Below are 15,703 nucleotides of genomic sequence, written 5' to 3'. Positions count from 1 at the left end.
AGACAGGATGTTGTGTTGCTGTAAAGCCCCTTGAGGCAAATTTGTAATTTGTGATACTGGGCTATACAAATAAAATTGACTTGACTTGACTTCCTTTTAAGTGTATGATGTGTAAGTTTACATCTGATTAAAGAACAAATCAGAATGAATCTTTTTTGACACGAGTACGATGAACTAGCGTTGTATGCTGTGCACAATATCTCCTCTGCTGTATATTCTACTTAAGCTGCAGGCTTGGCAGAAAGTTGGCCTGCTCCTGCAGCAGGCCTCCCGCGGGAGAGGGTGTGCACAACATGCTCATAATCACCATGACACTGTTTCAGTATCCTTACATTCGATATTGCTTAGCTCAAGAACAGACATCAGCGGATAAAATTCTGCCAGAAAGTCTGATGAGAGTTGGTGGCTTTGCCAAAATAAGCACACAAGCAAAAAAATGTTTACGTGCTTATTAGATGCCAATATGGATTCATCAGAGCTTTGTATCCCTTGTAAAACCAAAGGAGTTTGTCTGCTCAGAGCAAGATGGCTTCCCCCCCCCCCTTCAACTCAGGTTTCACTATCAATCTTATAATAAACAGAATATCAGGTTCCATGTACACGTGGTCAAGGAAAAATCCTAATTTCAAATACGGTAGAATGTATAAAAAGTCACAGGTGTATAAGTCTGAGGGAGGTTTTTTTATAATGTACTTGAAAATGTGTGTATATGTGTGTGCGTGCTTATGTTGTGACTACCAAACTCTTAGTGATTCAGGCACCAAATATGCCAGATTATCATGAATATCAAAAAACTTTTCAGGCCACAAGCCTATACAAGCAAGTCGTTTTTTTCATTGTTTGGGGACGGTATGGCTCAGGAGGTAGAGCAGGTCGTCTAGTAATCAGAAGGTCACTGGTTTGATCCCTGGCTCCTCCAGAGAGCATGTCGACGCGTCCTTGAGCAAGACATTGAACCCCTAACTGCTCCTGATGAGCAGGGTAGCGCCTTGCATGGCAGCCTCCACCATCAGTGTATGAGTGTGTGTGTGAATGGCTGAATGTGAGGTGTACACTATAAAGCACTTTGAGTGGTCGGCAGGCTAGAAAAACGCTACATAAACGCAGTCCATTTAGCTAGATCTCTGCTGTTGTATAAACAATATTTCTGATACATGTCTAATAGGGCGTCTGGGTAGCGTGGTGGTCTATTCCATTGCCTACCAACACAGGGATCGCCAGTTCGAATCCCCGTGTTGCCTCCGGCTTGGTCGGTGTCCTTACAGACACAATTGGCCATGTCTGCGGGTGAGAATCCAGATGTCGGTATGTGTCCTGGTCGCTGCAATAGCACCTCCTCTGGTCGGTTGGGGCACCTGTTCGGGGGGGAGGGGGAACTGGGGGGGAATAGCTGGCGAAACTCCTCACTGTCAGGTGAAAAGAAGCGGCTGACAACTCCACATGTATCAGAGGAGGCATGTGGTAGTCTGCAGCCCTCCCTGGACGACAGAGGGATGGAGCAGCAACCAGGACGGCTCAGAAGAGTGGGGTGACTGGACAGGTACAATTGGGGAGAAAAGGAGGGGGGAATCCCCACCCCCATAAAAAAGTCTAATAGCCTGAAACTAATTCATTTGCATCCTGCAAGTGTGAATGTGGGGAGATCTTATTCATTTACTGTGCACTGATTTATGTAATTATGTCATATTCATAATCCTTACATCCATGCATCCATTATCCAAACCGCCTATCCCACTCTCAGGGTCACAGGGATGCTGGAGCCTATCCCAGCAGTCACTGTGCGGCAGGCGAGGAGACACCCTGGACAGGCCACCAGTCCATTGAGCATCTGTGGGATGTGCTGGAAAAACAAGTACAATCCATGGAGGCCCCACCTCGCAACTTACAAGACTTAAAGGATCTGCTGCCAGTTAGCAGAGGACACCTTCAGAAGTCTTGTGGAGTCCATGCCTCAACAGGTCAGAGCTTTTTTGGTGGCACAAGGGGGACCTACATAATATTAGGCAGGTGATTTTAATGTTTTGGCTGATGGGTATATAATATGGGTGGCATGGTGGCGCAGTGGTTAGCATGGTCGCCTCACAGCAAGAAGGTCCTGGGTTCAAGCCCCGGGGTAGTCCAACCTTGGGGGTCATCCCGGGTCATCCTCTGTGTGGAGTTTGCATGTTCTCCCCAATGTCTGTGTGTTTCCTCCCACAGTCCAAAGATCATGTAGGTCAGGTGAATCGGCCATACTAAATTGTCCCTGGGTGTGTGTGAGTCGGCCCTGTGATATTCATAATCATTATGTAAATACTATTATATTATCATTATGAGAAAGATTGGAGTCCAACAGCTAGCTTCTATTGACCAAAAAGTAGGCTTGATTGATTTAATTGATCTAATGTGGTTTAGTATTCATTTGTTTGCATTACCTAATGGGTGTTAATTCACAGAGTGAAAGTGTAACAGCGCACAACCCATAAGGCACTGGGCTGTAACCCTCCAACCCACTAGCCGTTAGACCAAAAGTCATCTCTTTTACACATGTTACCAACATGGAACCCAATACAAAAAAAGTGATGTTTGTTTGTTTTTGGAAAATTATTAATGAGTTTCAGTATTCTATGTTGTGGTACATTGTTAGTATCTGAATAATAGTTTCAAACTGTGGAAAAAGATTGCGGTAAACTGACAAACACACAGTGGATAAGCATGTTTTATATCTTTGCTTACAGTATACCATGTTCAAATCCCTGGTTTTATGCCCAGGGATGTAATTAGTATTCTTTGTAGCTGCTTCCAACATTGACCACCATTATCCTATACTGCGCTAAATGTGCAGCCCCAGGCCCATGGCAGCAAGGCCGTCCAAGCCCCTTAAATCCATTTCCCTGGCTCCATCCTTTGCAGTACTTCTGTTTCTGGTTAAAAGCGTTACAATTAACTTACCCCTGGTTCATTATTTGCTCAGCTGAACCAGACTGAGAGACCAGTGATTCAAGCCAGATACCAATGTGAGCCGTGACGCATACATATATTCGCATCTCAATCCACACGCACACACGCACACACACAGATACACGCACGCACTTTTTTTCCTCTCTCTTTCACACACCATTAGCATCCCACCTGTTGTGCGCTGTACTAGGGTCCAAATGGCAAAGGTTCCATTTGCTCTGTTGATCAAATAATTGCTTTCGCCCACAATAGCAGCAGTCGGATTTATGCAAGTATGTGAAAATCAGGGACCGATCTGAACACAGCCGAGAGGCCAGAGGCAGATGGTTTGAATGCCATGAGACATTCCCTAGATGCTACACACCAATTTAAATAAATGTGGACTGACGGCTCTATTGTAATTCTTTTCTTGGCCATTACGATAAATACCTAGCTTTAAAGATAACTCGGGGACAAAGGATAGGCAGAGATCCAAGATCCACTTTTTTTTTTAAGTTCCAATCCGATACCTGAAATTGGATATCTGCCAATAACGAAGCTCTTTTTTATTGTTGTTGTTGTTGTTGGTATTATGTGTAAGGTTACGTGAGGCTGCAGTAAACCATGCAGCTGTTCTTATTAAATGAGCAAAAAGAAAAAAACAATACAAAAATGCATTACATTTAAATTCATTCCAAGGCAATTTAATTGAACTGTAGTTTAAGTAGGCTTCACATACAAACAGGTGTAGGAGTGTAAGTTGCTATGCCAACTCCTTTATTACGTTAATTGACTTAAAGAGTCAAACTGCTTTTTTTCCTCTCCAAATTACCCAAAATAATTCATTTTCGTTACAAAAAGGCTTATCCTGTAGTCATCCCATGTTAAAATGTCAGGAAGATTTCTATTTTTTTGTTGGTGAAACAAAACAACATTGACTAAGTGGTGATCTGTTGCCCCTGACTGACCTGGTGTTAAGGTGTCTGGTGAATGTAGTGAATTCAGGGGCAGCCAGGAACCGCCACAGCCAAGACACGAAACCGGGGCGCCCGCACCACGGGCGACCTGACCCTGTTCCCTGAAAACTTTACCCATGGTACTGTCTGCTGTTGGAATGTTTTATTCTCCAAGCATCAATTAAATCAAACTGTGACAATAACCTGGATAAAGGGATGGAAAACTGTAAATGTGGTCCTGTCACTTCTCAGTGATAGGCAGGTCCACTGCCACCTCCTCCCCGTCACTCTGTGCCTCCTGCCCGGGCTTGGCTCCAGCAGCTGCCAAGGAGGTTACACACGCTGCAGCCCCACTAACTCCAAGCAGACCGGTCCCTCTGATATAGTTACTACATCATATATGGCCATTTTATCTTTTTCTGAATTACTGTGGCGTTTTGGAGACTTCAGGTTTACATTTTGTGGGGTTTCACTTGTTTCCCCATGGCCATCGGCCTCATTACTCCCCCTCACCTCCTCGCAACTTCCTCCCGCTTCAGCCACCTGGCTAGCAGCCTCCGCATCCTCTGCTTCCTGCTCTCTATGCAGACAAGCGAAGCGCTTGTGTCCCACATCCCCACACTCAAAACACTTCATACTACCTGAACTTACATATACCATTTTGGCTTTGGGCTTAAAATTAAATGATTACATATTTATATTTCATAAATACATCAAACTATGGAATCTGGACTAGCTGTGGATCGGTAACGTCGGTTCGATATCTGATGAGTGCATTACGTCAGCATCGGCACCCAATGCTGAAATTTGATTGGATCGATCCCAACTCTAAGGATGGGATAAGCCCGAGAGTATGGTGAGGGCTTTACAGCCCTAATGGCCCGGTCTTACTCTCTCAATGCCTTTTCCACACCTGCTCAGTTTTTTAAACCTAGGAAAGAGGGAAGTTACAAGTGTAGGAGGGATTTTGGCCTTAAAAATGAGGCCCCTAGCTGTAGACTTATTCAGTCTCTACTCCCATCAGTCACCCCTGGTAAAAGTCATTTATGGCCGTCATCCCCTCAGCCTGCCAAGCGACACACAGCCACAGCAATGCGCATAGTTTCATGTTGGCGAACATGTGATTGCTGTGAGTTTGCATGACTCTTTAACATCAAAATGCATCCTGCACTTTCCGCCTAAATGTAATAAATTAGGCTCGGTCCATCACCCTAATCAGATTGGATTTTCAACCCAGAGTCCTTCTCCGGTTAAAAAAAATTATTGTGAAGCTAGTGCTCCTTTTCTCCTTTTAGCAACTTTCACTGTAGAGCCATTAACTGGCAAAAATGAAAAAACTATGATCAGTTTGTTTGTCTGTATTCATTAAGTATGCTTTGTGTGTATGTGTGTGTAAGATAACATGTGTCTTACCTCATCTATGTACTCTCTAGGAAGAGGAGCACCCGCTGAGACCTGAAACACAGAAAAATAAGAAAAACCTAGTAAGACATTTGATTTTAACATCCCATTCAGGAATGCACTTTTCCATCCAAGAATTCCTACCTTTTTGTACACATTTGTTAGGAATGGGGCATTTCCTGTTTTTTTCTTTCCGCCTCCAGATTACATGCCTGTGCAAGACATACTGCTTGTTGTTCAGACATACTGCTATTGCTGATTTCACCACATGGGATTTCTTGGCAGGTGTGACAAATTGTGGTGGCGTGATCATTCTATGAGGAGGGATCTTCGACGATAAACCATAAACATTTTCTTGACTGAGGCATGAGGTTACACAGCTGTGAGTTTATAGTAAGTAAAATTAGCTGGGGCTATTAACATGGCTGTCTTATACTAAGAGGCTCCTATTCCGCTGTGTGAATGAAGGATCCTATATATTTAATGTATTGCTTTTATAAATATTATCTATTTTAGTGCCAAGAAAGAAGGTGTCTACAAAATCTGTCTGGGAACTGGATGATGGCTGGCACAGCAGGTCCTGCCATCATGGCAGGAGTGCCGCCAGGTTAAGCACTGAACCGTAAACCCCTAGGCAGCAGCTCTGAAATGCATATGTGTAGATTGCCTTGTGTTTATGTATCTAATGTGGATATAAATTTCCCCTCGGGGATGAATAATAAAATATTCTGATATGCAAAAACATATCACCCCCCTATCCCCTTTCTCCCAATTGTACTTGGCCAATTACCCCACTCTTCCCAGCCGTCTCAGTTATTGCTCCACCCCCTCTGCTGATCCGGGGAGGGCTGTAGACTACCACATGCCTCCTGGCTATATCATTAATGATAAATCAGACTGCAAGAGAATGGCATTTGATGTGTATGTACAGTCACAACATACTGTATTGGGCATAGTTGTAACTGATGACAAAACAGCTTCACGTTCTAGTCTTGTTTGTTGAAGATGTATAATACCTCAAGGAATCAGTGGGATTACAATGGAAACAATGTATAGATGAGTGGCTAAATATGACACAAAAACATATTATACTATTATCTGTGGGTCTGGGCAGGGAGGGGGGAAGAGAGAGAGAGAGAGAGAGAGAGAGAGAGAGAGAGAGACAGACAGACAGACAGACAGAGAGAGAGAGAGAGAGAGAGAGAGAGAGAGAGAGAAGCTGTGACTGTATTAGATATCATTTTGCCATTAGCTTACATTGGGGCCACCTCCATGCATCTTTAGTGCTCGGACGGTCGCAACCAGCACCACCACGTCGGGCCTCAGCCCTGAAGCCCGGCACTTGATGTTGAAGAACTTCTCCATTCCAATGTCTGCTCCAAAGCCAGCTTCAGTCACTGTGAAGCAAAAGACAGATGGTTTTCTTTAAACTGAGAAACACAGGTATAGAGTTCAGTACTCTTGCCTTTATCAGTGGATCTGAATATTGCAGCTGGCAATGAACATAATGAATCCTGATTAAGGCGAAGCAGTACAAAAGTCCATTTTACATAATTTCCCAATTTAACTATTTCAATTTATTTATTTCAAAAATTTTCAAGACTTGAACTGTGAAAAGGAAATTTACAGACTTTCCATATCTGCGTGGGAGCCCCGCACAGAAAGAGTACAATGGGAGGGGACCGCCGCTCACAACTTTATAGCCTCTGACATAATTCATGTTAATGTTGTAGCCTGATCTGACAAAAAGCCAGCCATCCTCATGAGTAAGAGGAATAGCACACACACACACACACACACACACACACACACACACACACACACACACACACACACACACACACACACACACACGGGTTCACTTAGACATCCTCAGAGTCATGGGATTAAGACCCGAGTCCTGCTTTCTTTTTTTCTGCAGTGGGATAGAGCTGGAATGAGTTATAGGTTCAATTTAAGGTCTTTTCAAGGGGATCAAGGGCCTCCGATAAGGCGAGGCCCTACACCCGGGCCCCTTGAACATGCTCCAAGCAAAGCAAATAGTCCACCCTGGAATGACAATCCTGTTACAGTAGTGTTTCCTGAGACTGCAATTGTGTATATGCATGTGCACACGTACACACACGTTTATACACGATGCTTATCACAATACTGGATTTCAAGCCCCAACTTACATTCAAAGGAAGTCGGGGGCTACCTAAAAGACTCGTCACTAGATGATTAAGCAGAGGCTAAACAGGCCGATGGAAAACAGATAGCAAGCATTGCGTCAACATAAACAACCTGTTCAATCAATGCAAATTTTACATGCGTAGGCAGCCTGTACAGTACAGTGTGCACAGAACAAAACAGTGGCCCTCTTAACATCTTTAAAAGGTTTATAATGAGATGCCTCTGGGAAGCATGACAGGAAGCAGATCTAATTAATGTGATTACCCCTGTGGGCATGTTTGTGTGTGTGACTGTGCTTGAGCACCTGCAGCTTTAACCTAACCCTTGCATAGAACAACCCTCCCTCGACTTACCTTGCAGACCGCTGCAGTAGCAGTCACCATGTCACAACATTATTTCATCAGACCAACTTTTCCCGAACCAGTCAAAATGCTTTAATGTTACATGTTCTTTGAGGCTCCACCAACATGCAGCAAATTGGAAATGGTTTTTGTTTTCCTGGGGCCTTCAAGAAAGGGAAGAAGTAATGCAGCGTTTGAGAAACTTGTAAAAGGCCGACGCTCAATACAGCTTGTTTCTCTTCAAGGAAAAAGAGAGAATATTCATGAATCTGCTGTAGTGAATCACATCACAGTTGGGATAGCTTCGCAGAGAGGAGGATGGGGCCTGAGTAAGGGGGACGGAGAAGAAGGGGATGAGAGAAAGAGAACGGTAGGGTAGATAATTAACTTGGAAAGATTTGGGGAATTTTTGGGGAATAAACGTGAAAGCGAGAAGGGGCTGAGAAATAATTGCAACTGAAGTACAAACTAATTTTCAGAGAGCAAAAGTAAGAGGAGGAGGAGGGAGGGTAGGATTACATATACGTGATTATAATGTGGTTTGAATGGCCCAAGCTGCATACTGTACATCTTAACATGTCACATATTTATCAGTAAAGTGCAACAAACCCATCCCCAGTTATGAGTTCGAGAATGGGACCAGACTTTGGTTTGGCTTGGATTGCTGACTAGTGTCGTTTTTCTGGTTAGCATCACTGTTTAGCTTTGTCACTGAATACCCTTCGAGCTAACGAAAGAAAAACTCGGTTTTCGGTAAAGCTAACTCTGGGGACCGCCCCGTGTGCCCTCCCTCCCAAACAGCCGGCAAACCGATACCGCACATATTTCTAAAGAGAGAGTGATAAACAAAGACAGCAAAGGAAACTCAATCCTGCAAGAATGAAAACACCGAAGGTAGCGCGTGATTAAAACCAGCAAACATCCCAAGACGCCTTCCACTGTCGCGTGACGCCAGCGACGGCGGAGCGGCCAAGCGCAGAGGTTACCATCAGGAAACACTTGTGAGTTTCCGGCTCGGTGCGGTGACCTCAAGCTGTGCAGAGAATAAGAAGGGAGGACCAGGAGGTCTGCATTGTTGTGTTACGTCGAGTTAGGGAGGAGGAGGAACTGGTTGGGGTTACCAGCGGTCAGCATATTGGTATTGGCACCAAAGCCAACAAAAACACTTACACACTAAGTCTGGAAAGTAGGCCAAGTCAACACCGTCTTCTTCTCACAGGGTCGGTGCTCTAAATACTGGGGAAGTTCAATTTAAGACAATATTACTCCACTTTAAAGCCACTACCCATGGAAAACAGAATGTAATGACCACAGCAAGTACAGACCAGCAAAATCCGGTTACTTATAACTATGGTCTCTCTCTTTTTTTTCTTCTCCTTTTTCTCTCCAACTCTACCTGGCCAATCACATCACTCTCTGAGCTGTCCCGGTCACTGCTCCACCCCCTCTACCGATCCGGGGAGGGCTGCAGACTACCACATGCCTCCTCCGATACATGTGGAGTGGCCAGCCGCTTCTTTTCACCTGACAGTGAGGAGTTTCACCAGGGGGACGTAGCGCGTGGGAGGATCACGATATTCCCCCCAGTTCCCCCTCCCCCCGAACAGGCACCATGACCAACCACCAGAGGAGGCACTAGTGCAGCGACCAGGACACATACCCACATCCGGCTTCCTACCCACAGACCCAGCCAATTGTGTCTGTAGGGACGCCAACCAAGCCAGAGGTAACATGGGGATTCAAACCAGCGACCCCGGTGTTGGTTGACAACGGAACAGACCGCTATGCTACCTGGACACCCCTATGGTCTCTTTTTGTTTCACGGATTACAAGGCTGCAGGGCTCAGGAGGTAGAGCAGGTCATCTAGTAATTGAAAGGTCACTGGTTCGATCCCCGGCTACTGTGAACAGTGTGTCAAAGTGTCTTTGAGCAAGACACTGAACCTCTAACTGCTCCTGATGAGCAGGTTGGCGCCTTGCATGGCAGCCTCCACTATCAGTGTATGAATGAGTGTGTGAATGGATGAATGTGAGGCGTACACTGTGAAGTGCTTTCAGTGGTCGGTAGCCAAGAAAAGCACTATATAAATGCAGCCCATTTACCTTTTCTATCATGTCCACTTTATTTTCAGGGGATGAGTTGATGAGGGGCCATAACAGGATATGTAAAGAGTAGAACAGGGTTTGCAACTAAATGTGGGGAAGATGCTCAATCTTCGAAAACCTTCATTGTGTAACAGTAAGGCTGTATTTGGGGTTGGGGATTGGGGGGGGGGTAATCAGTGTTTTCTAGTCCAGACTGCTAAGGATACAGGAATCCCTTACATCTGACATGCGGGCTAAACTCCTAATGGGTGGCTGGGTTCCCCCCCCCCACCAAGAAAGACAACATTTATTTCATGTGCGGAGTCAGATTCCAGAGCGACTATGAAAAATACCGAACAAATATTGGGCATGATGAAGCAGAGGCACACAGATAAATTAAAGCTCTTATGCAGCTCTTACTGAATTAAAGAGTTCATAAAGAGTTCATTTCCCTCCTCTACCGCCTCAGACACACATCAAGACATACTATGGAAAAAAAAAGAACTGCACATTAATTGAAAGGCCTAGCAGACGTTCGCTTGAAAAACTAAAGCTCAATCATGCAAAACGCTGGCAGGCTGGACAAGATGAACGGCGCGTTCTGGTAAACCTTTTAACTTCAACAGGAATATTCTAGAAACTATCAACATTACAAATCACTGTGATGTTATTTCTCTCTCCAGTCGCCGTTGCTTCACCGGCATTCCACTAAAACAAGGGTGAGCCTCAAGCATCACTGAGGAGAGAGAGGGGAGGAGTGCTGTGTGTTTGTGTGTGTGAGTGTGTACATGGGGGAGGGAGGTGTGGGGTGTGTGGTTACTCAATCCTTCCAGCTGCCTGAGGAGGTAGAGGAGAGATGCCTAGTTCCTGACATACCGGAGGGTTAGGTACCAAACACACAGTCGGGGGGGGGGGGGGGGGTACAAGACAAACATATGGAAGGAGAGGTGGGGTGGGAAGCCACACTCACTCTCACACACACACACACACACACACACACACACACACGTGCTACCTAGTTCACCTCTCCAGTGTTGTGAAACCCAGTTCTCAGCACATGCTGCCTTCATTGCTTTCCCATGTTTTTGCGTATACCCGACCCCCCCCAAAAAAATCCCCTTGCACCTATTGCTTGCTTTTCTCACACATAACCATGAACAGCCATCTATGCGTATACTGACACTGCCAAAGAGGCGAGCGTAACATACTAAAAACACACCTGATGAGGCCTTCATGATAACCGCTCTTCCAAACACAAACACACACACAAGTGCGCACAACACATTCCAAACGTTCTTCAGCAGCCATAATGAATGGAGAGAGAGAACGAGGGCGGTGGGATAGATAGGCAGATAAAGGAGGAGAGACTCAGGTATGCTTTGACATTGACGGGATTAGCATGTTTCACTCTGAAGCATTCCAGAGCCTCTTAAGATTATTGATTTTCTTCCTTCTTCCTTTTATTTTTTCTATGTGACCCCCCCCCAGTTCCTAGAAAGTTCTGCATGATCAGGAGGTTTGACAGGTGGAGGCAGGTGGAGGAGAGCCAGAACCTGGGCTGAGGTGATTGTAGGGCAAAGGTACCGGTAGGTGTGTGGTGAGCCAGAGTTCAGGGCTGCAGTAAGCTGTGAGTTATGGTCCAACAACAGAACCAGAGTCTTCAATTCCTCCGCTATAGTGCGCTTTTTGTGTGTACATTTGGGATTCCTGGACACGCTACACGCTCGCAAGAACATCTGGTTATCTTCCCCCAAAAGGTTGTGCGTCATTGCGCGTCTGCCCAGGCTCGGGTGTGCAATTTGCATGCGTGCCACTGTGCGCTCTTACCCACAAAGCCATCGTGACCGACCAGCTTCAAAGCCAACTTGTCTGCCAGCACTGAGGAGTTGCCATGGGCGATGTTGGCGAAGGGCCCGGCGTGGACAAACACTGGCGTACCCTGCAACAAATAGAAGGGCACACACAAACACATGAGCGGGAGCTGAGAAAACAGCATAACCCCACAGGGGCGCACCCGACTGAGAATTAATATCGCGAAAGGGTTCCTTTCACAGCACCTCACACGCAGCACTTTCGACATCTTTCAGCCAGACGGCTAGAATAAATATTCAGGAGTGGCTGCACTTTGGCTGGCAGTGTGTTTATCTAAACAGTGGGTACAAGTTAAGAGGTACTTGAGCAGCATGCCAGCATGACAGCGAGCCAAGTAACCGTCCCCTGCTGATTTGGCTGGACATACATGACAAGATTTCATTAAGTTCAAACTTTCTCTTTTTTCAATTGCAACACGAGGCCGGGGTTATTTGTTGTCAATGGAAATCACTCTGCCTTTTTTTTTTTTTTTTTTTTTTTACTGAAGTTCCCATGACTGATTTTTAGAAAAGGTTACCGTGACATTGTGAATGAATAGGTTTTTGGTTTTAACTGGGATTTTCTTAAAATTATGCCAGTGTGCATGTCAGAGGCTTTGTCAAGTTAGAATCCAGGTTTTGCTAGGTTTGGTAGACCATGGTGCTAAGTTGGTTAAAAAAACAAAGAAAAAGGAAGAATCCTGTTTAAACAAAGTGAAAAGTCAAGTCAATTTTATTTGGATAGCCCAATATCAAAAATTATGCCCATTGACTGCTGGGGTAGGCTCCGGCATCCCCATGACCCGGATTCAGATAACGCGGCTTGGATAAAAGCTGGATGGAATATCACAAATCTGCCTCAAGGGGCTTCAAAGCAACACAACATCCTGTCTTTAGACCCTCGCATCGGATAAGGAACAAATCCCTAAAAAAAAAACTAAAAAAAAAACATTTAACAGGGAGAAAAATAGGAAGAAACCTCAGGGAGAGCAACAGAGGAGGGATCTCTCTCCCAACATGGACAACGTGCAGTGGATGTTGTGTTTACACAATTTACACAATACAACACTGAAAGAAGATAACAGAATTATAATGGAATTATAAAATATATAAAGAACATGGTGAGGAGGGTGTCAAGCAGTGTCCAAACGCCACCGGAACAGCCCAGGACCCGAGTCACGCAACCACCACCACCACCACCACCATGTAAAAAAATAAATAAAAGAAAATGAAAAAAGTGAAAAGAAAAAGTCTTCTTTGAAAGAGCAAAATCCCTTACATCCCTCTCATGTTGAAACTTACTGTTGCTATGAATGGTTAAATAAGAAAAAGGAATAAATAATAGCCAGGGAGCGCTGTATTTAACCATTGTTAAGCTGCGTGCGAGTCCTGTGACACTCACAGGAAATGGGTAGGAATCGGAAATTCCGTTATTTTACAAGCTATTTGTTTACATGCGTCTTCCTTGGCTTGCATAAATAGGCTCCTGGAGGTCTAGTAAATCAGCCGTTTAACAAGGCTCTGACAAATGCTGTCCACTGTCTTCCCCCTCATCTATGAGAACCGGCCGTTTTAAAGGCCAACTGGATGTCAGTAAGTTGTAACCGCAGAGAGAACAGGAATAGAAAACGGGAAAGGCAGAAGCGGAAATGGAGCAACACAGATGGATGAAAAAGTAGGAAAGAGAGAGAGAGAGCGAGAGAGAGAGAGAGAGAGAGAACGAGGTCATCAGCGCACTGGTAGTTACCATCTTTTTAAAAACATCCTTTCGATATTGCTATCCGTTCACTAGCATGATCCGCGGTCCGTCCCATGGAGATCAAACACACGTCATAGATCAGGTGGATTTCCATTAATGTTACCAACCCCTGAACTTTCACTTGACCCAGTTCACGTTTGTTACTCTTTCCAAAGCATCCGCATGTGAAAGTAGTTAGGGAAATCGAGTCACAGCAGGCTGACATAAGAGGAAATGGACTAAGAGGTGACAGTGCCTTCTCTTCATACGATGGGCAAAAAGAGGAGGGGGAAAAAACAAAACAAAAAAAAATAAATGGTTGAGGTCATTTCTTCTTTCCATCTTTATCCTTCCTCCACAACTTCCGAGCAGTTAATCAGTAGAGTAAACTAATGCAAATTTGTGTCACTTATTCATTTACTTGTGCAAATTAGAAGATAGATGAAATGCCACTATAAAAACACAGAGGCCTTGGTTGAAAAAGTACCCTGCCATTTTATTGGATAACATGGCTTGAGCTGACGACATGAGGACAAGACAGACCGTCGGAGGGGTGGGAACTCAAGTTGCTGTTCAGACGGTATCAATCTTTCGCCTTTTACTACAGAATTCCCTGCAGAGGAACAACATGAGCGTTATCTAACTTGCATTATTATTGGAAGAGATATCTGAAATCTTTTTTCTTGATTACTGCTTGAAATTTAAAATGCAAGAAATTCTGTATCCCAGGGTGTCCAGGTAGCGTAGCGGTCTGTTCCGTCGCCTACCAACACGGAGCTCGCCAGTTCGAATCCCCGTGTCACCTCCGGCTTGGTTGGGCGTCCCTAAAGACGCAATTGGCCGTGTCTGCGGGTGGGAAGCCGGATTGTGGGTATGTGTCCCGGTCGCTGCGCTAGCGCCTCCTCTGGTCAGTTAGGGGGAGGGGGAACTGGGGGGAATAGTGTGATTCTCCCACGTGCTACGTCCCCCTGGCGAAACTCCTCACTGTCAGGTGAAAAGAAAAAAGAAGCAGCTGGTGACTCCACATGTATAGGAGGAGGCATGTGGTAGTCTGCGGCCCTCCCCGGATCGGCAGAGGGGGTGGAGCAGCGACCGGGACTGCTCGGACGAGTGGGGTAAATGGCCGGATACAACTGGGCAGAAAAAAGGGAGGAAAACCCCCCCCCCCCTCAAAAAATAAAAAGTACGAAGCCATTTTCTTGCATAACATGGCTTGAGTTAACGACATGAGGTCAAGACAGAACGTTGCAGGAGTGGTCACTCACAGAAAATCCCTTGTGTTGGACCAGGAGTGAGGACCAGGAGTGAGGACGAGGGAGCGAGGAGGAGGAGAAAAAAAGCAACGATACAGGATGTTTGTGCCAAAGCAGATTTAGAACCACAGTGACGGATTACATTTAACAGGATAACAGTAATCCGGATAATGATGAGTATATTATATGCTTATTAGCGTCTAAACCTGTACACAAGGGTAGTCCCACCACAACCACCGACAGCAAAACAAGAAAAACAGACGCAAACCTTCAAAGACTGAAGCGGTGAGAAAATTTGTTAGCCAAGACGGAAATAAGATTAATATTATACACCCACCGTTTATCCCTGTTTAAAAGATAGCATCAATTCTTATGACATTCATATAACAATTTGCCCAACTTTGATTTAGCAGGTAAAGTAAATCTGATATAGACTATATTTTACTTATTTTCCTAAAGACACACCATGTGATATCACTAGACGGGACACGGAGTGTGTCTGTGTGCACACGGTTGTATCAGCTACTGTCTCATCACTGGAAGCTAGAGTTTTCTTTAGTGACACTCATAGTATTGACATACACATCTTCAGCAGTTTTCTCAATGAACCGTCCACACTCAGACAACTGGACCTAACTGTGTCACAGGCTCTGGCTCCCAGCTGCTGGGCCCGTCAGTACCGAGGCTGTAGAATGTGGTGGCAGGTAGGCAGTAAGTTACTACTAGGTCAATAGAACTTCATGGAGGAAAATGAAAACAGACTGTTGTAAGTCCTCCGGTCACTAAAACATGGCACGAATTAAACCAGCCTTTTAATTTGAACCTTTAATCATTCACTTAAGCTTTTTGTTTAACTAAGCATGCAATGCTCAATTTCCTCCCTGTCCTTCCCTACATTCATATTTCTTTATTTTTTTTGTGGTATTTTTCCCTCCTTTTTCTCCCCAATTGTATCCGGCCAATTACCCCACTTTTTCGAGCCATCTCG

At 45.0% G+C, this 15,703-nt stretch overlaps 1 protein-coding gene and 1 long non-coding RNA gene across 4 annotated transcripts in view; one reads left to right on the top strand and one right to left on the bottom strand.

Moving 5' to 3' along the window:
* Nucleotides 1-15,703, bottom strand: part of mthfd1l (methylenetetrahydrofolate dehydrogenase (NADP+ dependent) 1 like) — a 91,936-nt gene that overhangs the window by 26,952 nt on the left and 49,281 nt on the right. For 2 of the 3 annotated variants that reach the window (XM_056294091.1, XM_056294092.1), the window contains 3 exons: nt 11,702-11,813; nt 6,534-6,673; nt 5,289-5,330 (listed from right to left, as the gene is read on the bottom strand). In XM_056294091.1, coding sequence (XP_056150066.1) covers nt 5,289-5,330; nt 6,534-6,673; nt 11,702-11,813 — 294 coding nt within the window. Of the gene's footprint in view, nt 1-5,288; nt 5,331-6,533; nt 6,674-11,701; nt 11,814-13,471; nt 13,535-15,703 lie in introns of those variants that run through there. The other variant, XM_056294093.1, reaches the window with a different exon arrangement.
* On the top strand, nt 1,875-5,633 carry LOC130124751 (uncharacterized). The gene is made up of 3 exons (XR_008811399.1): nt 1,875-1,958; nt 5,309-5,359; nt 5,562-5,633. It is a non-coding gene; the product is annotated as an uncharacterized LOC130124751 (long non-coding RNA).

The sequence above is a fragment of the Lampris incognitus genome, chromosome 15, assembly GCF_029633865.1.
Source record: "Lampris incognitus isolate fLamInc1 chromosome 15, fLamInc1.hap2, whole genome shotgun sequence".
Taxonomy (NCBI): domain Eukaryota; kingdom Metazoa; phylum Chordata; class Actinopteri; order Lampriformes; family Lampridae; genus Lampris; species Lampris incognitus.
The sequence above is the reverse complement of the archived record's forward strand: the minus strand, read 5'-3'. Positions and strand labels throughout refer to the sequence as shown.